Here is a 25,076-nt window from a genome sequence, read left to right on the forward strand (position 1 = left end):
GAAAATGGAGACTTCTGAATGTCTTGAGGTTGATCTCCTCAACATCCATCTTGATGTCGACATTAATAAAGTCTATCTTTTAGACATCGACCGATGATGTGTAGGTGTCGACTACTCTGCCGTTGAACGTCTAGCCATCAAAGGTTGAGATGTAAGAACTGGTAACAATGTCAATGGTGGATTCAATGGTACCTGTGGGGTTGTAATCAAAAGCAGCAGTGCTGTTGTCATACTCCTTGATGAGAAGCAAGTCTGTGCCGACGTCTGCCTTGACGCCGACCGATGCTCCCGACGGTGGTGAAAATGCCCAGAATGATGGTGGCGATGTGTTTTATGCTTCCTCTCTTTACATCTTCCTCTATGGGAGTCTTTAGTCACGAGAGGTTCTGGAGTAGCTCCTTCTCAGTCCTTTTTTCTCTGTTTTTTCTTCTCTTCTTCCTGGCGCAGGATCTCAAGCTTTCCTCTGAGATGAATGTCCTTATGGGCTTTTATGCCTCTTATTGACATCTTTTGACAAAATTCACATTCTTACTGAGTGAGAGGCAGGAAGTGATACAACAAACACAGAATGTGAGTCTGATGAAGACTTTTTTTGCCCACATGAATGGCATTTCACAAAAAGTGAAGGAATGTTTGTGAAAATATTCTTCCCTTTAGATTTAAAAATGAGCTAAAAATGTATAACAGCTTTAAAGACATCAAATGAAGCAGAAAAACTATTTTGCATGACAAAAAGTTAAGAAAAAAACTGGGTAAAGAAACCCAGAGAGTATTCTGAGATTCTCTCAGCATGAGCTGGAAAAAAAAGAACTGAGGCTGCGAGGCAAACTGCGAGTACTCTGCATGCTGAGAGGGGAATCCGTTGGCTCCTTAAAGTAACAGTATATTGGTTCCTTGCAGTCCTTGAACTCTTTACCCGACAGGCTCCTTCTTTCCTTCGTTTTTCGTATTTAATTAGATGCCATTTTATTGTTCCGAAAAAATCAGTAAAAGTACATGTAGGAAAGTGCCCCTGTTTGCAAGGTTGCCCCCCACTTTTTGCCACATTTCTGATGCACTTTGACTGAGTGTGCACTGTATCCCTGCCAATCAGGTCCCCAGGGCCTGTGTTCTTTCTCAAGACTGTACATTTGTTTCCACAATGGCACGCCTCTGGCTCACACGCAAGTCCCTTGTAAAAGGTATTAGGGGTGCCTAGGGCCTTGTGACCAGAGAGGGTCTCTAAGGGCTGCTGCATGTATTGTGCCACCCTAAAAGACCCCTCACCAAACACATACACACTGTCATTGCAGACTGTGTGTTTTGGTGCAGACAAAGCTGAAGAGTCGACATCCCTGTGTGCCATGCCTACCCACCTCTGCCAGTGGCATAGGTAAGTCACGGCTCTGGCAGGCCTCACAGGCCTAAGGCAGGGTGCACTATACCACAGATGAGGGCATAGCTGCATGAGCAATATGCCCCTACAGTGCCTAAGCCCATTCTCAGATGTTGTTAGTGCAGTGAAGACAAATTAAGTACATGGGCTGGGAGTTTGTCATTGAGACCTCCACATCTCCATGGTGGCTTTACTGAATTCTGGGAAGTTTGATATGAAACTTCTCAGCATAATAAACCCACACTGATGCCATTGTTGGATTTATTGTAAAATGCATGAAGAGACATCGGGGGAACAACCCCGGGAACGGGCCTATGATCAGCGTGGGGACTGAAACCATTCTCGGAGCAGGAACGACACAGAGACTTTTCGTGTCACACAGTGAGGAGCTTTATCGATCCCTCTCAAATCTCCTTTGGGTGCATCAACAGGCAGACCATGCCAGGTTTGAAGTCGTGGCCCGAACCAAGGCATCATAGGAAGACCAATCGGGATCAGTCACAGATAGGATTCCCATTTCCCAACACACTGGAATCAGAGAAGAATTAGCTCGACAAAAGTCGAGAAAATGTTGGTACACAAATGACTGAGGTAGCTCTCCAGATTGGCGACTGTTGGCATGGAAAGAAAGGAAATGATGTCAGCGCATCGGGCTGGAGGCTATATAGGAACCATGCACGCTACAAATAGGTGTGGGTGGAACTTACAGAGTTTGACTCTGCCGAATTCGATAAAAATACCACGGAGTTCTGTCAACGAGCCTAAAATATGCAGCTTACGCTGTTCGTGCTGCAATTTAGCATCAGTAGTGCAAACAGCTCTGGAACATCAGAGCAAACGGCATCATGCATCGCGCAAGAGTGCATAGTCATTCAAGTTGATTTTGCAGCTGCTCAAATAGAAAATCTACTCGAGACCGCGATCGCTCACGGCGGCCTGCATTAGCAAATTGCACTAGAGCATGGCAAATCTCGCTCACACAAGCCAGCTCGCATTTCTGGAGCCTCACTGGAGAAAAATTGGTGAGTGGTGGACTCTGGCCAGAACTCTGCATAAAAACAGAGAGGCAGAGTGACCAAAATTCTGCCAATCCTGCGGGCGGAACGAAACTTTCCGCCCACTCCTAGTTACATCTGGTGCAGACAATGTCAACAAGGAGCCGTTGGCACCATTTACCCATGTGCAGCGGTACTGCTCAAGAATTTTACAGATCCAGTCTGACACCGTCGAAATATTCTAAGCTAAGGAATCTGCAGTTAGAAGACTCTTCCAGAAACTCTGCTTCTCTAACGCAAGATCCCCAGAAAAACATTTACCACAACAAAGATAGCTGCTCCTGGGTGCAATCCACACATACATCTGGGTGGAGGCAGTGCTGGGATTAGAGGATTTTTGTCACAGATGCAACCTACCCATGCATTCACAGTGTGGGGATAGGTACTCCTGTCCTTAAAATATTACCCTCCCTGGGTACATCTCACACATACATTTATACAGCTAGGATAGTTACTCCTAAGCTTAGAGGACTTTGGGCACATGTACAAACCATTTTTGTGGTTGCAAATGGCCTGATTCACAGAATTGGGCAGTTTGCAACCGCAAAATTGCTTTTTGCCATGTGCAAATCGCAAATAGCGATTCAGTAACTTGGATTTTTTAATTCAGTATTGGGAAGGGGACTGTTTGGGGTGTCCTTTACCAATACCGAATCGCAGTGTGAATGTTTTGCGATCGGAATGCGGTCACAAAACCTTTGCATTTTATCACCATTTGAAAAATGGTGGTAACCCATTGGCTAATGGGAATAGGTCCCCAAGGGACCAATTCCCCTTTGAGAATGGTTAGGAACACATTTTTAAAAGCAGGAAGAGGTTCCACGGACCACTGCCTACTCTTGAAACACGAAAAGAACACTTTTCATTTCTTTTTTTGAAACGCATCCCGTTTTTCTTTAAGGAAAACATTCTGTCTTTAAAAGCAATCACAGACATGGGGGTCTGCTGACCCCAACAGGCCACCATCCAAGTGATGGCTGCAATTCCTAATGAGTTGCAAATTGTGACCTACCTCATTAATATTCATGAGGTTGGTCAGTTTGCGACCCATTAGGAATCGCTATTCTTAAACATTGTTGTTTCTGAGATTAGAGGACTTTACTCCTGAGTAAAGACCACACACACATTCTCAGGCGGAGAAAATTACTCTTGGGTTACAGTACTGCCATTCCTGGGTACAGTCCACTGGTACATTTATACAACCAGACTAGTGACGCCTTCGTTTCTCATTACTGATGACACATACATTCACAGGGTGGAGATAATTAATCCTGGAATTAGAGTATTTATATCCTGGGCCCAATATACCTGCACATTGATTGGATGGGGGTGTTACTGCTGACGTTAGAGGATTATTGGGCCGGGTAAAACCAAACATTCCAACTGTTGCTCCTGGGATTAGAGAACTTGTTCCTGGGCACGGCCGTACATACATTCTCAGGGGTACGATGGTTTTTCCTTGGTCTAGAGAATTATCACTCCGGGGTACACTCCCCACTCACAGTCACAGGGTAGGGATAGTTACTTTTGGGTTAAGAGGATACCTGCTCTGGACACAACACACCTATACATTGACAGGGTAGCAATAGATCAATGACAGTAAGAAATTAGTAACTTACCTGTAACTCCAGTTCTCCAACATGGTATCTTTTATATTCACATGATTGAATCATTCCCCATCATCAGGCTGTGAAACCCCGGTACATCAAAGTAGCAGCGTACTGTGTAAAATATATGGCAAACAGTATACAATGTAACATGACCATAGGCCTGAAACAAAATAGTATGTTTAGTAACACCTCCACCTCATTTGAAAGGACCCAAACTTCAGCCAATGAGGTGGAAGCTTACGTGCTCCTACTCCCCCTAGAGGCCACCACAGCTCAGATTTCAAAGCACAAGTGTGAGAATAAAATAAAATGAGCCTCTGTCCGGGGTGGGGGAGGGTCGGATGTGAATATATAAGAGATACCAATGTTGGAGAAGTGGAGTTACGTGTAAGTAACTAATTTCTCCTCCAGCATTGGATCGTTTATTTATTCACGTGACTGAATCAGAATAGCGAGCAGTACACATTATGAAATACCATAAAGCGGGAAGCAGGCTCACCTTTAGTTAAAGAGGTTTCTCATGACTGCCTGTCCCACTGCTGCGTCCGCTTCTGCATCCACGTCTAGGCAGTAGCGCTTCATGAACGTATGCCTGCTCCTGAACGTGCCTGCGCTGCAAACGCCTCTCAAAGGCCCTCGGGGACAGAGTGCTGCAGTTGAAGCCATGCCCCTGGTGGAATGCGCCCTCACTCCTCGATGGAGAGGATAATTTGGCGTTGTTTCGGCAGAAAAGGATACAGGCTGGGAGTCAACATACTATCCCGTTTGGACCGGGGTTGGCCTTTTTGTGGTTGTGAAAATAACACAAATAGCTGCTCTGCTGTGTGTATGTCCTTGGTGTTGTCTATAAAGAACTTGAAGCATCTACACAAGCCTAGAAAGTATAAGGATCTCTCTGAAGGGTCTAAGAATAACGGGCTGATCCACGCGCAGGTCAGGAGGCACCTTAGGAATTGAGGGTTGGTTCTGAAAATCACTTGTCCTTAGTGGACCTCAGAAAAGGTTCTCGGATGGTGAAAGCCTGAACCTCTCCCGCTCTCCAGCGGATGTCAGAGCCAAGAGTAGTGCGGGCTTCCATGAAACAAATCTTAAGTGCGCTCGATGTATAGGTTCAAAAGGAGGTAACATCAGCCGACCGCGGACTGTATAAAGATCCCATGCAACCGGGGGATGTCGAAGAGGTGGAAAAGCTCTGAAGAGACCTTTCACAAGCTGTCTGATGTTCCTTTGGAAAATCAAGTAGATGTCGAACTGTCAGTCCTTCTGAGTCGGATGGAGCCAGACTAAATAATATTTGAGACCATTTTTGGCCAAAGGTGAACAAATATTGCCGTATCTGAGCAGGTTTTATTTGAAGCGGAGAATGACCATTATTCCTTCACCTGACACAGGAACGTTTCCATTTAGCGTTGTAAGTGTTATTGGTCACTGGAGCACGAGCCTGCCCTAGAATCTGTTTACATTCTTGCAAGAAATCCAAATGGCTAAACTCTAGGTGGTCAGGCACCATGCTTTTAATTTCAGTGACTTGGGGATTGTGGTGAAGAATCTCTCCATGATGTCTGGAAAATATCCTGGGATACACCTTCGAAGGAATGGGTGGAAGCACTGCCAACCGAGCAGCTCGCTGTACCAGTCCTGGCGAGGCCAGGCCGGAGCAATGAGGATCCGAGTGCAATGGTCTGTCTTTGCCTTCAACACCCTGGGGTTCAGGGAAAAGATGCAAAGGTGTAGGTAAATAAGTAACTAAATATCATTGGCCAAAACCTGCTGGCGTAGCAAGGAAATGTTTTGTCCTTCAGAGTGGCAAACAGGTCGATTGCGGGGTGAACCCACTGACTGAAGATGGAATTCACTTGCTTTTGTTCTATTTCCCACTCATGACAACCCGTCGTGAGCCGGCTGAGCGCATCCACCTGATCGCTCTGGCAGCCTGGCAGATGTTTCCACAGCACTGTCTATCCTGTGAGAATGGTCCAGTTCCACAGCAGCTGAACTTCTGAAAGGATCTTGGACCGTGTTCCTCCGTGCTTGGATATGTGGAACATGGAAGCTGCGTTATCTGTTCTGACTGAGACCGGCTGACCTGCCAATCTGGGAGGGAACGTTAGTAAACCCAGTCTTAAGGCGCAGAGCACCAACACATTGATGTGAGCTTCTTGTCTGCATCTGACCAGAGACCTCTGGTTAAAAGCTCTTGCAGGTGGGCTCCCCATCCGTGGTGAGTAATAACCTTTCTGTTATTGGTAGGAAAGAGAGACCTGCAGTTAGGTTTTCTGGAATTCCACACCAGATCAGAGCTTCTTTCAAGCGCCTTGTGACGCAGACCATATCTTCCCACGAGCCTTCCACCTGCCTTCATTGCAGATCCAGCTCTAGTGGAACAGCTCTCATACAAAGCCTGCAAAATGGAATGAGACCTCTACATGATGCCATCATACCCATCAGGGGCTTGTATTGCCTCACTTTGATTGATTGGTTTCCAACAATAGTATTTGACATGGTCTTTAACATTCTCATTCTTTCTGCCGATGGAAAGGCTTTCCACAACTGAGTGTTGAGTATTTTGCCCAGAATTTGGATCTTTGTTTGGGGCACCAAAGAAGATTCCTCCTCGTCCAAAGTGAGGCCTAGTCTCCGGAAAAGATTGATGCAAGCCTTCGTGGAAGCTTTTTCTTGTTCTCTGGATGACGCTTTGATTAATCAGTCATCCAGGTATGGGAACTCTTGGTGACCTTCCGTCCTAAGACAAGCGGCAACTGGAATGAGGCATTTGGTGAATATTCTCTGCGACGATTTGAGCCCAGAAGGGAGCGCCTTGAACTGGTAGTGCTGACCCACTACTGAGAATCGAAGGTACCTCCTGTGTTTGTGGTGAATGAGTATGTGGAAGTAAGCATCCCAAAGGTCCAGGGAGATTACAAACTCCCCTTCCTGCATAATCAGGAGGACTTCTTGCAGAGTAAGCGTCCGAAATGACTGTTTCTTCAGAAACTTGTTCAGTTCTCTGAGGTCCAGTATCGGCCTCCATTGACCAATTTTGTTTTTTAATAGGAAGAACCTGGAATAGAAGCCTCAATTCCTTTGTGACTTGGGGGTCATTTCTATGGGTCACTTGGAAAGAAACTTGAGAATTTCCGTTTGCAGCTCCTTCGAGTTAGGATGATGATCCTTTCTTGGCAGACAAACTGGGGGTCTCTGGATGAACTCCAACGTATGGCCAGGCTGGACAATTTTAAAAATCCATTTGTCGGACGTTATATTCTTCTATGTGGGAGTAAAAAGGGAAATCCCTCCCTAACTTCTGTGGCCAGAGGGAAAAGGGGATGTGAGCTGGGAAGACAGTCTATTCTGATTGTCATTGATTCGTACTTTTGAGGAACCTCTCTTTCTTCCTGCAGGCCTCTCATATGTTTGTCTTTGGTTTTGATTAAAGGACTATCCTTGAAGGTGTCTTTGAGGATAATAAGGGCATCCTTGACCTCCCTACTGGTTGAATCCTGCTCTGAATTTTGGGATCGCCATGAGCCACGAAAAGTAGATGACCCAAATCTGCGATACTGCAACAGTGCTAAAGCCCTTGTGTATCAGTGTCGGTTTTAAGGCCTTACAGGGCTTCATCAACAAGTTTACCAAAAAGAGTTATTCCATCAAAAGGCATGTCTAAGATCTTAGACTGGACATCAGTACCAAAGGCTGTGGATTTTGACCAGCCTTGCCTACTTAGCACAGTTCCTCCCGCAAACCGGCAAAAACCTGAATTTGAAGTATCCATCGCCGTGTCAATAATGAAAGAAGAGGTGAGTTCTCCTTCCTTTAGGATAGCTGTCACTGTTTCTCTCTTACCCTCAGGGATAAGACCCAGTAACTGAGCTATGTCATGCCGCATATGGTGATGGTAACAACCTAGTATCACCGGGGCACTGGCTGCCTTAATTGTGGTTGCTGCCAAAGAAGCAATTCTCTGACCCAGATTGTCAATATGTTTGCTAACCGTGCCTGGCGGGGTACATGATAGCATTATTGGGGTCTTGGTTCTTCTCTGAGCTACTGAAGTGATTGCGTAATCCAGTCAAGTATGACCAGTGGGGGGAGGAGCCTAGCGCGCAACCAAGATGGCCGCGTAGGTGCGAAGCTCCCGAGGACCTCCGCGACCTCCTGAATTAATCCTGATTATATCCTGTCTTTGACGAGGGGACTGTGTCTGTGTACCCGAGCTGAGGCGGCACCCGTTTTCCGTTTTCGAATCGGACCCCGGACACTGGTGGGAGCACTGATCGAAGATTGCGGCCTTCTCCGCGCCGGCCCCCCGGATTGGAGATCCGGGGACAAAGCGAACAACAACGGCGGGCAGGGCTGGGCGACTCGCGTACCCCGCGCTTTCACTTTCGCTTTTGCGCCCTCCTTGCCCTCAAGCGAGGTAGGGTTGCGGAGCGGGGTGCGGTGGTGTGGCCTTGCCCCTGTGCCCGGCTGACCCGCCGGCTGTGAGTTGTCCTGCGGTGCAGTGGTCACCCCCCCCCCCGGACCCCGTGAACTGGTTTATCGGCCCTTTCGAGGAGATTGGCACGACTTTGGGAGTGCGACATGTCCACAAAGCAAGATGGCGACCGGGCCAAGGTGAAATCGACCCGCCGCGGCCCGGCACATCAGTCAAACAGTATGGACCGCTACACCCTCCAGAAGGGATCCCCAGAGGCACAGCGTACATCCCCCGCGGGCCCGGCTGAGGCGTCTGCTCAACCCGCGGATCTGACCCTCCGGGACGTCATGGGCGCCATTGCCGAAATGAAGGCCTCGGTGGACCAGCGCTTTGATACTCTGGCGCAGAAGATAGACTCGGCCCTGGTGGAGGTGGGCCTGGTGAGAGCCGACTTGTCTAAAACAAATGACCGGGTCGATTCCCTGGCCCACACCACCTCAAGTCTCACTACAGACGTGGCGGCCCTTCAAAAGGAGGTGCACCGGCTTGGCCAGGCGAGCGTCATGATGGACCGTCGATTGGAGGACGCCGAGGGTCGGGCCCGGAGGAACAACGTTCGTATTGTCGGGGTGCCGGAGGGACGGGAGGAGGAGGCGGCAGATTTGTTTGTGGAAGACCTGATCCTCACCCATCTCCAGCCCCGGGGGCTGAGTAAACTTTTTGCGGTGGAACGTGCTCACAGAGTCCCCGGAGGAAGACCTAAGGTCGGAGCTCCGCCGCGGCCTCTCATTGCCCGGATTTTTAACTTTCGGGACAGAGACGCTATCTTGCAGACTTCCAGGCTACAGGGACCGGTCAAGCTTGATAATATGGACGTGAATTTCTACCCTGACTTTACTCCGACGGTCCAAAAGCAGAGACTGAGTTTTCTCGGAGTTAAACGTCGCCTACGGGACATGAACCTTAAGTACTCAATGCTTTTTCCAGCTAAGCTGAGGGTGGAGGTGGATGGTCGCACGCACTTTTTTGACCGTCCCGAGGCGGCTGGGGACTGGTTGGATACTCTGCCTGGGGATCGGGGCCGGGGGGGTGGGGGGGGTGCGGTTGGCGGGGAGGGCGCGCCAGATCAGAACTGAGGGGTGAATAGTAGGCCTTGCTCTGGACAACATTTTGGTTACCATTCACTGATCGTGTATGTTCCCCTCCTATGGAGGTCGTACGGGGTCCGTTGGGGGCTTTCCCTCCTCCTCTGGGGGACTAGTTAGTTTTTCATCTATGGGGCGACAGGCACACTGCACTTTGGGGGGGCTGTCTGGGCTCATGCAGGGGTGCAGGGAGGGGGGAGTTCTGTTGGGATGGGTGGGTGGGGGTGGAGTGTTGTTTGTTTGCACCGCAAGGCGAACCCTTTACTGTATTGTTGTTTTTGAGATGCTCTTTGGGGGACGATTGATGGCTTCCATGTTTGATGGGGGGTAGGGACCTGACTGTGTTATCATGGAACGTTAACGGACTGGGGGATAGGATTAAGCGTGGTGTGGTCCTGCAGTATCTGAAACGAATTTCACCAGATGTGATTTTCCTGCAGGAGACACACCTTATAGGTAATTCCTTTCATGCCATGAATCGGAGAGGCTATCGCTTGGTGGCCCATTCGGGCTTCACCTCGGGCTCGCGGGGGGTGGGCATCATGATTAAGAACTCGCTCCCATTGGAGATTGACGAGGTGCGCCATGATGAGAGGGGACGTTACACTGTCTTGGTGGGTAGAATGGAGGGCAGAGTGGTCGTTTTTGTATCAGTGTACGTTCCGCCGGGGTTGCAATCTACCACGTTTGCGGACCTGGGGCGCCTCCTCCTTGACCTCCCGGATGGGCTTCTGGTAGTTGGGGGGGACTTCAATGCGGTGGCTTCAGGGTCTATGGATCGTCATCCCCCCAGGGACCTCCCCCGGGCACAGGCGTGGCTGTCCGGCCTCTTAGATACACTAGGATTGGTGGATTGCTGGCGACTAAAGCATCCCGCGCAGCTGCAATACACCTTCCACTCGGGTGCCCATGGTAGCCTCTCGCGGCTTGATTATAGCCTTGTTCCTGCGGCCTATGGTGGGAGGGTGGGAGAGGTGCGCCATTTGGCGCGGGGTATTTCAGATCACTCCCCACTACTGCTGCATCTTGGTGTCTTCCCGAGGGGGGAGGGCAGGGTAGCCCCAATCAATGCCTGGTACCTGCGCGACCCCACTATTCGAGCCGAATTGATCAAATCCTTGCAGCGGTACTTTGAGGAGAATGTGGGGTCTGTCCCTTCTGCCATCTCCCTTTGGGAGGCTTTTAAGGTAGTTCTTAGGGGGGAGGCCCTCTCCTTTATCTCCCATGCCCGGAGGCGCGAGCGGGAGGAGGTAACCCGGGTGGAGGCCGAAATTACTGAACTAGAGGGTGACCTGGGGAGCGGGGTGACGGATGCCACATTGCATGTTCTACACCTCAAGCAGGCGGCCTATAGGGCCCTCGTCACGGAGGCGGCCAGGGGCCTCAGTAGAGAGCAACAGGGGCGACTGTATGATGTGGGTGATAAGGCTGGTAAATTGATAGCGTGGTTGGATAAAAAGGAGAGAGCGAGTCGTGTGGTTCCGTTGATCGAGAGGATGGATGGTGTATGTGTCACCGAGCCGGACGCCATTGTCTCCTGCTTCGCGGATTATTTCCGCGAGGTATATTCCCCGGTTTCTCCCTGCTCGGAGGAGGATTCCCATGCCCTGCTTCGGGACATCGCGCTGCCCTCCCTTTCGGTGGAGGACAGGGATTCGCTGGACGCTCCTCCCACCTCGGACGAAATTGCCCTTGCTATCCGCTCGGTCGCATCTGGCAAGGCCATGGGCCCCAATGGCATTCCTATCGAGCTGTACAAGCTGCGACCGGATGTGCTGGCGCCCCACCTGCGCGCGATGTTCCTGGCGGCCTGCTCGCGGGGTTCCCTTCCGCCGGACCAGCGTCTGGCCACGATCGTGGTGATCCACAAGGAGGGGAGACCCCGTGAGCGGGTCACATCCTATAGGCCTATCTCGCTCTTGAATGCGGAGCCCAAAATCCTCGCCAAGGTGCTGGCCAACCGGCTGGTCGGCGTGGTGGGCGACTTGGTCCACCAAGACCAGTCCGGCTTCATACCCCATCGTAACACGGCCCTTAATCTGCGACGCTTGCACGGGGTGCTCGCGCGTGTCCCGTTCGTGCGGGAACCGGCCATCTTGGCGTCCTTGGACGCCACCATGGCGTTTGATACGCTTGAGTGGCCATACATTTGGGCGATGCTGGCGAAGTTTGGCTTCGGACCGGGCTTCATCAGCTGGGTCAAGTTGTTGTATTCCGGCCCATTGGCGCAGGTGGTGGTGAATGGACGAGTTTCGGCCCCATTCGCACTGGGACGGGGTACGCGACAGGGCTGCCCCCTGTCGCCTCTCCTGTTTGCACTGGCCCTGGAGCCCCTGGCGGAGTGGCTGCGGTGGCACCCTTCCATCCGTGGTCTCCGTTGGACCCCCGAGCATGAGGACCGTGTGTCCCTCTACGCTGATGATATCCTTCTATATCTCGCCTCCCCGCGTAAATCACTGATCGTCCTAGTTGATGTTTTGCGCTCATTCGGTCGCAACTCAGGCCTCGTCATCAACTGGGCGAAATCCTGTGTATATGTGCTTGCCGGGGAGGCTCCGGTCCTACCACGGGACTGTCCGATCCAGATCGCCTCCCAGGGGTTTCGGTACCTGGGTATATATATTACTCTGGACCCGGAGGCCCGCTACGAGCGGAATTTGCTGCCCCCCCTCCAGCGCTTGAAGGAGGACGTGGTGCGTTGGCGGCGTCTGCCGCTTTCGCCGCTTGGCCGAGCGGCCTTGTTTAAAATGATGTCGTTGCCGCGCTTTCTGTACGCTCTCCAGAACACTATGGATTTGGTTCCGGCGCGCTACTTCCGAGAGGTGGAGAGTTTGCAGCGTCGCCTGTTCTGGGATGGGAGGCCACGTATCGCCTTGGCTAAATTGACGCTCCCGTGGTACGATGGGGGGGTTGCCCTCCCGGATATTAAACGGTATTACTGGGCCTCCCAGCTAGCTGCGATTAATCATGGCCTTTACGGGCCCGCCCTGAACCCGGCATTTGAAATGGACAAGATGCTCCTGCCCGGTGGCGACTACAATCGGGCGCTTTACTCTGGCGCGCCGGACCCTCGCCTGACGGGACCGACGCATGTCATGGTGCGTGTATGGCACGCGGCTAACGCAGCTATGGGGTGGAAGGACCGTTTGACCCGGGCGTCACCGCTATATGCATCGGCGAGGTTGGGCTCCTTGTGGACCTCGAAGGGCTTCGAGAAATGGGACACGATCGGCATCAGCACAGTGGGAGATCTCTGGACGAGGGGGGGATTCAAAACTTTCGAGATGCTGCAGACGGAGTTTCAGTTGCAAGGCAGTGAGTACTTCCGGTACTTACAAGTCCGACACGCGCTGGGCTCCGTCTTCCCGGATGTCGCGTCCATTCCGGAGTCTTCCCCCCTGGAGGACAGAGTGCTGGATGGCCATGTCCCAGACAGCACGATCTCCCTTATATATAAAAAACTGATTAACGACCGATCGGGCCTGCTGACTGGCCTCCGCGAGGCCTGGGTTGCCGATGGGCTGGAGTTGGACGACGAGGACTGGATGTCCGCGGTGGCCTCTCCGAAGGAGGTGGCCATCCCGGCTCGCCTTCGCTTCGTCCAGCTTAAGATCCTCCACCGGGTCTACGTGACGGGGCCAAGGCTCCTACGTATGGGCTTAGCTGAGGATGGACTGTGTAAGCGTGGCTGTGGTGCTTTGGCAACTTTCTTGCATATTCTGTGGGAATGCCCAAAGGTGGAGCGATTCTGGCGTGGTGTGCATGAGGTCCTGCGAGTGGTTACGCGTGTCGTGCTGTTGCCTGAAGCGAGGAGATGCTTGCTGAATGTGTGGGAGCCAACTGACTACTCGGTTCCGCAGACGCGGTGGGTGACTCTGGGATACATGATCGCTAAGCGTGACATTGCTCAATTGTGGGGATCCCAGAGGTCTCCGGCGGTGTCGGCCTGGAAAGAACACATGGATTGGTGTATGTTTCGTGAAAAGGTGGTGTATGTTGCGAGGGGTAAGCCTGGGGCGTGGGTGAAAATCTGGGGCCCCTGGAACGCCTATCGCGGGGGTATTTGCGAGCCGCCGCTGCTGCCGGCTGCTTCACCAGCTCCGTCCCCCTAGCCGACCCCCTCCCCCAGCCATGGGCACGTGGTTCCCCAGTCCCTGATCTGTTCTCATTCCCCTCTTCAGAGTTTGGCGATTGGTTGGGGTCCCCCACTTCAGGAGCGCGTGCTGTCACTTGGGATTGCGGGTTGCCTTGCGGGTGTGGTTGTTTTTGTGTTGTTGTGTTTTGACAAAAGGAAACCGTATTGTTGGTTTGGAGTTAAGGGGCCTGCACTACTGATATCTCCTGATTTACCCCTTTTTGCACCGCCAAGAGATTTTTCTGTATGTATGTCATATGCTACTGCTACTCTAGCGGCCGGCCAGACGGTTGTAGGCCCATACTTGTAACTATTTGAGATTGTAATACACGGTTTCAAAAAAAAAAAAAAGTATGACCAGTGATGCAAGCCAGAGCTGGAACCAGAGCTCCGTACTTCTTTACCAGATGAGGCATCACAGTTGGAATGGTAGCAGGTGACTTCATTAATTTTAGACCTTCTGACCAGACATAATCAAGAATAGGTATGGATTTAACGTATTTCCGAGGTTGCTCTTTAAAGTCATATAGAAAACATGGCTGATCTGCCGAGGTCATTAGCAGGTTGAATTTCTTCGTCGCTCTTTCAATCAACAAATGAAATTTAGAGACATCATCTGGAGCATCTTGTGGAACTGGCCCATCGTTTCCACTTGGGACAATGACATCTCGGCCATTATCATCCCCTCCATCGCCGTCTGATGCTAGCTCACCTTCCTCTCCTTCTACATTAGAAAAAAATCACGGACTGACCCCCTTGGCGTTGGAGGAGGAGGCAGCGGTGATGGCTGCCTAGGACGTGAAACTGGTAAAGGAGAAGGTTCAGGAGGTGGGAGGACAGAAGCGTCAGGTCACCCTATGCTAGGATTATTAGATCGATGCTGCTGCAATAATTTAGTAAAAGTATCCATCATTTGTTGAAATGTTGATAAGAAGGCCATTGACACTTGGACCCCATCTGGCTCAACCTGTAATATCGAGGTGGTTTCTGCCTTAAATCCATTCGAGCACTTCCAGCCTTGTACTCCTGCCGACACACATATTCACAGTAGGACTCCTCATCGTCCATTGTACGCTCTTTAATATCTGGGCCATATCTCACATTCACTGCGTGGGGCTGTAAGCTGTCGGTGAGGCATAATCACTAGTCTCTTCTTCTTGATCTGACTGCAATAATTGCACTGGAGGCGCTTCCATCACTCTTAAAGGTGAAAAAAACATCTTCACTTATGTTTTTCATTGACTGTGTGGATCCAATGATGATGCAGTTGACAGTATGGTCATGGTATGGCCATCACCGTCAAGGGTATAGCCATCGTTGTCAAGGGTATGGCCATTGTCGTGAATGGTATGGTTATCGTCGTTAACAGTAGCGTCATCGTCAGCAGCAGTGGCGCTGTAGTCGACGGTATGGTCATCATCGACGTAATGGTCTTTGCTGTTGATGAAATGGTGATCATTGACGGTATGATCTTTGCCGTCGACAGCATGCTCGATGTTGAGGGTGCCTTCATCAACAAAACTCTCACTGCCGACAGTGTTGTCACCTGTGAAGTCGACAATGAAGCCAAAGACTTTAACGTCAACAGTCTCGATGTCAACGAGATTTCCTGTTAATAATTCATCTTCTTTGTCACACTTGAATGTCTGTAGCGCTTAGACTCTGGTTTGTCAGCAGAGGGGGTGGCTGCAAGCGCTGTCCCAAATAGATCCAGCCCTGGAAACTGTAAAAGTCTCCTCTTGTGCACTGCCTTCATCGAAGTGCTTGTAGGAGCACTTCTCGTGGAATCTTCCCCTGAAGAGAGCGCATCTCGTTTAGAAGGAGGACAATTCTCTGTTTTTCATAAAAAGAGATCTCTTCTCTTTGTCAGCCATGGTGAGAGTCGGTGATAGTTGCTTGTCAGACCAAAAGATCTTCCTGGCCCAGAAATTGTAACAATCTTCCCTAAAAACAACTCACAATACTGCTGAAGATAGGGCTGGTTCAAATCCGGGGCGGACCAAAATGGGCACAATTTCAGGTTCACTGAAAGGTTAGCGTAGAGCTCTGGCAGGGGACTGTCTCATACATAACGTGTGATAGAAATCTGAGCTACGGTGGCCTCTAGGGGGAGTAGGAGAGCTTAAGCTTCCACCTCATTGGCTGAAGTTTGGGTTCTTTCAAATGAGGTGGATGTGGTACTAAACACACCATGTTGTTTCAGGTCTATGGCCATTTTACATGATATATTTTACACTGTATACTGCTATTTTAATGTACCGGCGATTCCTAGCCTGATGATGGGATACGACTCAAGCATGTGAATAAATAAAAAAGCCACTGTTGGAGAACTTTAGTCATTCTAACGGTCCTCTGTGTCTAAATACAATATCATCTCTACGTCATTATATGGTATCTATCATACACTATCTCAGAAGTTCATCTCCATCATTAACGGGTCTGGCATATCCCGGGCCTAGTGACCCATGCTGCCAATGGAAGGAAGCGGACACAAGTAATAACTGGTTTCCTTTGAACAGATGTGCGTTACTGCTATTCACAGGAGGGCTCTAAGGCAGTCCTCCCCACAGGCCCCAATCAGAAGACAGACTCTGAGCACTGAATCCAACAACGTCACTGACACAATTGATGAACACTGCACAGTGCATAGTGCCAAACCACACTTCTTGACAACGGCACAAAGGAGTCGGGTCACCAAGTCCTACCAACTGCTAACACATTTAACAGCGCTCTACCCATGTTACCTCCCCCAGATCAATAATCTCAGAGTGCTACACCCCCTGCCGCAGCAAGCATAGAACGCTGGATTGAGTACGTAAAAGTTGCAAACATGAGAATGGGACATGCACAGCCAACCAGAGCTGCCATCATACCATAACACTATAAAATGCATGTGTATACCACACATTCCCTCATCCAACACACGCCAAGCCCTCCGTCCCATGATACCCGCACCTTGGTGGCCATCACGCCCGACATGAAAGCACTTTCCACATAGGCTTACAGCAAAGACAACAAACACTCTTCCAAGCACACACTCTGCACAGTGCAGCACGCATCCTACGGAAGAGCAGTTGTCTCTAGACACACGCTGCCTGCAATACACTACAATACAAGGACGTGCAAGGTACTCACAGGTTGGTGCTGCTAAGGATGAAGAAGGCACTTCCTTCTGGAATGGGCACCACCTTCTCCTTGGGTGCGAAGTCCGCCAGTTTGTCCATGTGTGACTCTGGGAGGCTGTCCTCGTCATCACCTGGAAGAAGGAACAAGAGCAGCGGTCAAGACAGGAGGCTGAACCCCTGCCGCCGGCACGGCAGCGCTGCAGAACGGATAGACAGGGAACAGCCCTCCAAGGACTTTCTGTGAGCACGGGGTGGGAGTCCACCTGTACTGGAGGTGGCGAGCCTCCTGCACAAGCTATCTTTCACCTCTTCTACACATTTATTTTTAACAAGTTTATCTAAGGTAAATACACGTTTTTACATTTCTATGTACTGTAGCATAGGGCGACTTCACAGTCAAGGTGGAGATCTCTCTATGGTAAAGTATAGGGAACGTTAGAAAAGTTTGTAAAACTTTGCAATAAATGAGTACATCATTGTTAGGTCAGATATTATTGTAAATTAATTTTACATATTTTAACTACAGAACAAGATTAAAATGCTACAGCGCTATTAACTTGTGAATTAAAAATGTAATAATTTAAATATATTAAAGAAAATAAATCTTCTGAAGTTTAAAATAAAAAATATATTCTCACCCAATTTTTTATAAATGTATGCATTAATAAATATTAAAAATGATGTGCAGAATTAATTAAACGTTTGATTATATTTTATAAAAACTAGCTTTACATTACTTCAAAAAGTTGGTAAAATATTTTATAATTAAATTTAAAAATTCTAATTTTGAGATGTTTTAAACATTAAATAATATTTATTTATATTGTTAACTATTTTAAGTAATTTAAATTAATTTAAAATTCTCTATGATTTTTAATTTTAAGCCCGTCTCCAGTATTTTCTATGAGAGTGTGTTGAAGTATTAATGCTGGACCATGTGTTGAGTTGGAGTTACTACTGTTTCTTTCTGGCAGTAGTAACTTCTACTCATAAATGTGGCTACACCCCTTTATCAGGGGGTGGAGACGTGTAAATCTATATTTTGACTAAGTATACACTTGGATTTTGTGAATAGCCACATGTATAAAGTTGCTGAAAAGTGTAAGAGTAAGCTTACACATGCAAATTACTCCCAAGTGTAAGTTACCTTTGTGACCAGCCCCAAAGACGGACTGCAAAGAAGCGCTGACCTCTCAGAGCTGCAGTGTTTGCTGTCTTGGCCAATGCTCTAAGAATTGCAAGCTTTAAAAACCGGCTGTACCACAAGTTGCCCCACAAAATGCCCTAGTGGCATTTTGTGAAAGGCCACGATCGATGAATGTGGTGCACTTTGTCCCAGTGTCTGGGCCTGTTTTTAGTTCCAGTCCGACCCTGGCCGCAAACAACCAGATTGGTCCTCGTTAGTGTGGTTGAGGGGTCTCCTGTTAGGAGCTACGGCGTGACCGCAGTTGGGGTGTCTACTAAAGCATGGCCAGGGTGCCAATACGTTTGTCACAAGGCTTTGATGTGAAAAATGGGATTTGTGGGTCTGCCATATTATAGAACTTGTTTTGCTAAAGGTGAATGAGTGCATGAATGAGGCCTATTGCCAACGCTACCCCTGGGTCCACCGCCTTCCACCTCAGTATTGTTGGGCGCCTTGAAGCGTCCAGTGCAGCCGATGAGCAGGCGCTTTGCTGGGCGTCTTTGCACCCAGAGAGCCCGAGTGCTGTCGCCTTCACTTCAGGGGCTCGGGGCTTTCCAAGTCACTCTGCCCTGAGGCAAAGCCAGAGCTAATATGGAGGACGGGGCGTCATCCTGGTGCCATCATCATGGAGGCCCAGGATTCCACACCTAGATGGAGGACGCTCGGACAGCCTGGAGACAGCGTGCTCTCTGCAGATATGGGGCTGTTCTGAGTGCAGCTTCTCAATGAGAGATTATTTTTGGGGAGCAGCGTGAGAGCAGAGGAGTATCAGCCACACTGGAGTGGGGCCACCTCTGGCACCGAGGACCATTCCAGAGACAAATGTTGCAAGCCTCAAAGCCAGTGCTTACTTGGGGCCGGTGGTTGTGGGTGGTAGGCACCAACACTCACTCTTGAGACGTTGAGCCAGAGCAAGAGAGTTAAAGGCGGGAAAGGAATGGGAAGAGAAAGACAGGAAAACAGTGACAATGGGGAAAAGGAGGTATGGAAAAGAGCATGCAAGAGTGTGATAAAGAGAAAGGAAGAATAGTGTGGCAGAAGAAAGAGGCAAGAGGTTGAATTAAGATAAGGCAGCCTTGTATCCAGCAATCTGACATTGAGGTCAGTCTCGGTCTCCTCGCCTCGCAGTAAGGAGGTCAGTGTGGAAAGCATCTCTTGAACCTCCTGTCTGAGCTCACCACAATCTGAGCTGTCCCTGAAACCAACACCCCTGTCCTAAAGTACAAGGGCTGGGATTGCCAACCCACCAACCAGTAAAATCCCCTCAGGATTAGAATGTTGTTTCTTCACCGCCTTGGCTTCAACTACATCCAAAAAGCCAAAATGACCCTATGATCAGGGGGAAGTAGCCGTGACCCCAGGCCAAGGAAATCAGAGAACTCCTTCCCACGAGCAGAAAAATAAAATGTCAGTTTCCCTTCATGACAGACGAGGGGTCTCAAGCACAAACTGGATGTGTCTATATTTCAACTCAATGCAAGGAAGCCCCGCACCTTCGGAACTCTCTTCTTCCTCAGCCTCTTCCTCTTCCAAAGGGACCTGTGAAAGAAGAAGTAAAATGAAAGGCTTCGTTGAGAATCAAGAGGCAAATATACAGTGTACACGTCTGCACAGTGACAGCAAGTAAGGATGACACGGGTATGTTCAGCCCTCTTCCTTTGGTGCTTCCCATGCCTACAGTCTCGCATTCTACCTCCCACGCCCACAGCCGTGCATGGTACGTTCCACGCCCACACCCTTGCATTGTACCTCCCACAGCCTTGCATGGTGCTTCCCACGCCCACAGACTTGCATGGTGCTTCCCATGCTCACAGCCTTGCATGGTGCTTCCCACACCTGCAGCCTTGCATGGTACCTCCTACGCCCACAGCCTTGCATGGTGCTTCCCATGCCCAAAGCCTTGCATAGTACCTCCCACCCTCACAGCCTTGCATGGTACTTCCCACACCTGCAACCTTGTATGGACCTCCCACGCGCACAGCCTTGCATGGTACTTCCCACACCTGCAGCCTTGCATGGTGCTTCCCACACCCGCAGCCTTGCATGGTACTTCCCACACCTGCAGCCTTGCATGGTACCTCCCACACCCACAGCCTTGCATGGTACTTCCCACACCTGCAGCCTTGCATGGTGCTTCCCACGACCAAAGCCTTGCATAGTACCTCCCACGCGCACAGCCTTGCATGGTACTTCCCACACCTGCAGCCTTGCATGGTGCTTCCCACGACCAAAGCCTTGCATAGTACCTCCCACGCGCACAGCCTTGCATGGTACTTCCCACACCTGCAGCCTTGCATGGTACCTCCCACGCCCACAGCCTTGCATGGTGCTTCCCACGACCAAAGCCTTGCATAGTACCTCCCACGCGCACAGCCTTGCATGGTACTTCCCACACCTGCAGCCTTGCATGGTACCTCCCACGCCCACAGCCTTGCATGGTACTTCCCACACCTGCAGCCTTGCATGGTGCTTCCCACACCCGCAGCCTTGCATGGTACTTCCCACACCTGCAGCCTTGCATGGTACCTCCCACACCCACAGCCTTGCATGGTACTTCCCACACCTGCATCCTTGCATGGTGCTTCCCACGACCAAAGCCTTGCATAGTACCTCCCACGCGCACAGCCTTGCATGGTACTTCCCACACCTGCAGCCTTGCATGGTGCTTCCCACGACCAAAGCCTTGCATAGTACCTCCCACGCGCACAGCCTTGCATGGTACCTCCCACGCCCACAGCCTTGCATGGTGCTTCCACGTCCAAAGCCTTGCATAGTACCTCCCACCCTCACAGCCTTGCATGGTACTTCCCACACCTGCAGCCTTGCATGGTACCTCCCACGCCCACAGCCTTGCATGGTGCTTCCCATGCCCAAAGCCTTGCATAGTACCTCCCACCCTCACAGCCTTGCATGGTGCTTCCCACACCTGCAGCCTTGCATGGTACCTCCCACGCCCACAGCCTTGCATGGTGCTTCCCATGCCCAAAGCCTTGCATAGTACCTCCCACCCTCACAGCCTTGCATGGTACTTCCCACACCTGCAACCTTGTATGGACCTCCCACGCGCACAGCCTTGCATGGTACCTCCCACACCCACAGCCTTGCATGGTACTTCCCACACCTGCAGCCTTGCATGGTGCTTCCCACGACCAAAGCCTTGCATAGTACCTCCCACGCGCACAGCCTTGCATGGTACTTCCCACACCTGCAGCTTTGCATGGTACCTCCCACGCCCACAGCCTTGCATAGTACTTCCTACGCCTACAGCCTTGCATTCTACGTTCCACGCCTATAGCCTTGCATGGTACTTCCCACACTTGCAACCTTGCATAGTACCTCCCACGCCCACAGCCTTGCATGGTGCTGCCCACAACCTTGCATGGTGCTTCCCACAGCCTTGCATAGTACTTCCCTTGCCCACAGCCTTGCATGGTACTTCCCACGCCCACAGCCTTGCATGGTGCTTCCCACACCCACAGCCCTGCATAGTACTTCCCTTGCCCACAGCCTTGCATGGTACCTCCCACCTCCACAGCCTTGCATGGTGCTTCCCATGCCCAAAGCCTTGCATAGTACCTCCCACCCCCACAGCCTTGCATGGTACTTCCCACACCTGCAGCCTTGCATGGTACCTCCCACACCCACAGCCTTGCATGGTGCTTCCCACACCCACAGTCTTGCATAGTACTTCCCACACCCACAGCCTTGCATGGTGCTTCCCACACCCACAGCCTTGCACGGTGCTTCCCACGCCCACAGCCTTGCATAGTACTTCATACGCCTACAGCCTTGCATTCTACGTTCCACGCCTACAGCCTTGCAGGGTGCTTCCCACGCCCGCAGCCTTGCATAGTACTTCCGACGCCCACAGCCTTGCATGGTGCTTCTCACGCCCACAGCCTTGCATGGTGCTTCCTAAGCCCACAGTCTTGCATAGTACTTCCCACAGCCTTGCATAGTAATTCCTATGCCTACAGCCTTGCATTCTACGTTCCACGCCTACAGGCTTGCATGGTACTTCCCACACCTGCAGCCTTGCATGGTACCTCCCACACCCACAGCCTTGCATGGGGCTTCCCACACCCACAGCCTTGCATGGTGCTTCCCACGCCCTCAGCCTTGCATGGTACTTCTCACGCCCACAGCCTTGCATAGTACCTCCCACGCCCACAGCCTTACATGGTACTTCCCAAGCCCACAGCCTTGCATAGTACCTCCCACGCCCACAGCCTTACATGGTACTTCCCAAGCCCACAGCCTTGCATAGTACCTCCCACGCCCACAGCCTTGCATGGTACTTCCCATACCCGCAGCCTTGCATGAAGCTTCCCACGCCCAAAGCCTTGCATAGTACCTCCCACCCCCACAGCCTTGCATGGTACTTCCCACACCTGCAGCCTTGCATGGTACCTCCCACGCCCACAGCCTTGCATGGTGCTTCCCACGCCCACAGCCTTGCATGGTGCTTCCCACACCCACAGCCTTGCATGGTGCTTCCCACACCCACAGTCTTGCATAGTACTTCCCACGGCCACAGCCTTGCACGGTGCTTCCCATGCCCACAGCCTTACATGGTACTTCCCACGCCCACAGCCTTGCATAGTACCTCCCACGCCCATAGCCTTGCATGGTACTTCCCACGCCCACAGCCTTGCATAGTACCTCTCACGCCCACAGCCTTGCATGGTACTTCCCACGCCCAAAGCCTTGCATAGTACCTCCCACCCCCACAGCCTTGCATGGTACTTCCCACATCTGCAGCCTTGCATGGTACCTCCCATGCCCACAGCTTTGCATGGTGCTTCTCACGCCCACAGCCTTGCATGGTGATTCCCACACCCACAGTTTTGCATAGTACTTCCCACGCCCACAGCCTTGCACGGTGCTTCCCACGCCCACAGCCTTTCATAGTACTTCCTACGCCTACAGCCTTGCATTCTACGCTCCATGCCTACAGCCTTGCATGGTGCTTTCCCCTCCCGCAGCCTTGCATAGTACCTCCCACGCCCACAGCCTTGCATGGTACTTCCAACACCTGCAGCCTTGCATGGTGCTTCCCACGCCCAAAGCCTTGCATAGTACCTCCCATGCCCACAGCCTTGCATGGTGATTCCCACGCCCACAGCCTTGCATGGTGCTTTCTAAGCCCACAGTCTTGCATAGTACTTCCCACGCCCACAACCTTGCATGGTGCTTCCCACACCCACAGCCTTGCATAGTACTTCCTACGCCTACAGCCTTGCATGGTACTTCCCACACCTGCAGCCTTGCATTTGACCTCCCTTGCCCACAACCTTACATGGTACCTCCCACCCCCACAGCCTTGCATGGTGCTTCCCACACCCACAGCCTTGCATAGTACTTCCCTTGCCCACAGCCTTGCATGGTACTTCCCACACCCGCAGCCTTGCATGGTGCTTCCCACGCCCAAAGCCTTGCATAGTACCTCCCACCCCCACAGCCTTGCATGGTACTTCCCACGCCCACAGCCTTGCATAGTACTTCCTACGCCCACAGCCTTGCATAGTACTTCCCTTGCCCACAGCCTTGCATAGTACTTCCCACACCCGCAGCCTTGCATGGTGCTTCCCACGCCCAAAGCCTTGCATAGTACCTCCCACTCTGACAGCCTTGCATAGTACTTCCCTTGCCCACAACCTTGCATAGTACTTCCCTTGCCCACAGCCTTGCATAGTACTTCCCACACCCGCAGCCTTGCATGGTGCTTCCCACGCCCAAAGCCTTGCATAGTACCTCCTACTCTGACAGCCTTGCATAGTACTTCCCTTGCCCACAGCCTTGCATAGTACTTCCCAAGCCCACAGCCTTCATTGGTGCTTGCTGTAGGAGAGTAGGATCTGCTTCCTATGGTTACCCACACTTTTTGCTGATATATCACTCTTTTCGACTTAGACTGACTGGGATCCTGCTATCCAGGACCCCAGTCTATCTGCTTTCTCCTCTAAATTGATTGTATGTACTTTAGGTACACTCCAGATTGGATAATGGGGTAATGGAGGGAAAGGTGGCTGCAGGGAGTCGCAGCATTCCCCTTCACGCCCCTCACTGTGACTAGAAGCACCCCCTGACACGGGGCATCTCTCACCTTCACCTCGCCGTTCTCACTCTTTTCAGATTCTGTTTTCTTATCTCTGGTGAAAAATAAAAAGGTGACAGATGTCCAAGTCAGCAAAGAGAAAAACACATTAAACATAAGCATTGTATGGAAGGAAGACAGTTCTGAGAAGCGGATGTGTACAAGGTGACAAGTGGAAAGCTTCAATGAACCTCAGCCGTAGGTTATGATTCTGGGCAGCAGGACAGTGCAGTGGTCTCTGTACCCCTGCACCCAGTGACATGCCAGTCAGGGGTAGCCTCATTCAGAGGTGGGTGGTAACAGGAAATGTGGTAAAAAACATGGACATTTTTCACCCACCCACCCTTGTGGCAGAGGAGGTTCCAGTGAAGATGCCACCAGAGAAGCGGAACGCTCGCTGGCTCCACCATGTGAACTAGGCCTCTGAGGGGGAAGTGCTGACACGCGCTGAAAGAATGCGTCCAGTGTGTGCGAGACCTTAGTTTGGTTTACTCACAGCACATGTGGGACATTAGTTTTGTTTACTCACAGCGCATGTGGGACATTAGTTTTGTTTACTCACAGCGCATGTGGGACATTAGTTTGGTTTACTCACAGCGCATGTGGGACATTAGCTTGGTTTACTCACAGCGCATGTGGGACATTAGCTTGGTTTACTCACAGCGCATGTGGGACATTAGTTTGATTTACTCACAGCGCATGTGGGACATTAGTTTGGTTTACTCACAGCGCATGTGGGACATTAGCTTGGTTTACTGACAGCGCATGTGGGACATTAGTTTGATTTACTCACAGCGCATGTGGGATATTAGTTCGGTTTACTCACAGCGCATGTGGGACATTAGTTTGGTTTACTCACAGAGCATGTGGGGCATTAGTTTGGTTTACTCACAGAGCATGTGCGGCATTAGTTTGGTTTACTCACAGC

General features: G+C 50.9%; 1 protein-coding gene across 5 annotated transcripts in view; it reads right to left on the minus strand.

Moving 5' to 3' along the window:
* The window catches only part of CACNA1F (calcium voltage-gated channel subunit alpha1 F), a 562,890-nt gene that overhangs the window by 282,769 nt on the left and 255,045 nt on the right, over positions 1-25,076 (minus strand). For all 5 annotated transcript variants that reach the window (XM_085629889.1, XM_085629888.1, XM_085629886.1 and 2 more), the window contains 3 exons: positions 24,158-24,203; positions 19,545-19,590; positions 16,876-16,996 (listed from right to left, as the gene is read on the minus strand). In XM_085629889.1, the coding sequence (XP_085486015.1) occupies positions 16,876-16,996; positions 19,545-19,590; positions 24,158-24,203 (213 nt within the window). The remainder of the gene's footprint in view (positions 1-16,875; positions 16,997-19,544; positions 19,591-24,157; positions 24,204-25,076) is intronic.

This window comes from Triturus cristatus, chromosome 10 (genome assembly GCF_964204655.1).
Source record: "Triturus cristatus chromosome 10, aTriCri1.1, whole genome shotgun sequence".
In the NCBI taxonomy this organism is placed as follows: domain Eukaryota; kingdom Metazoa; phylum Chordata; class Amphibia; order Caudata; family Salamandridae; genus Triturus; species Triturus cristatus.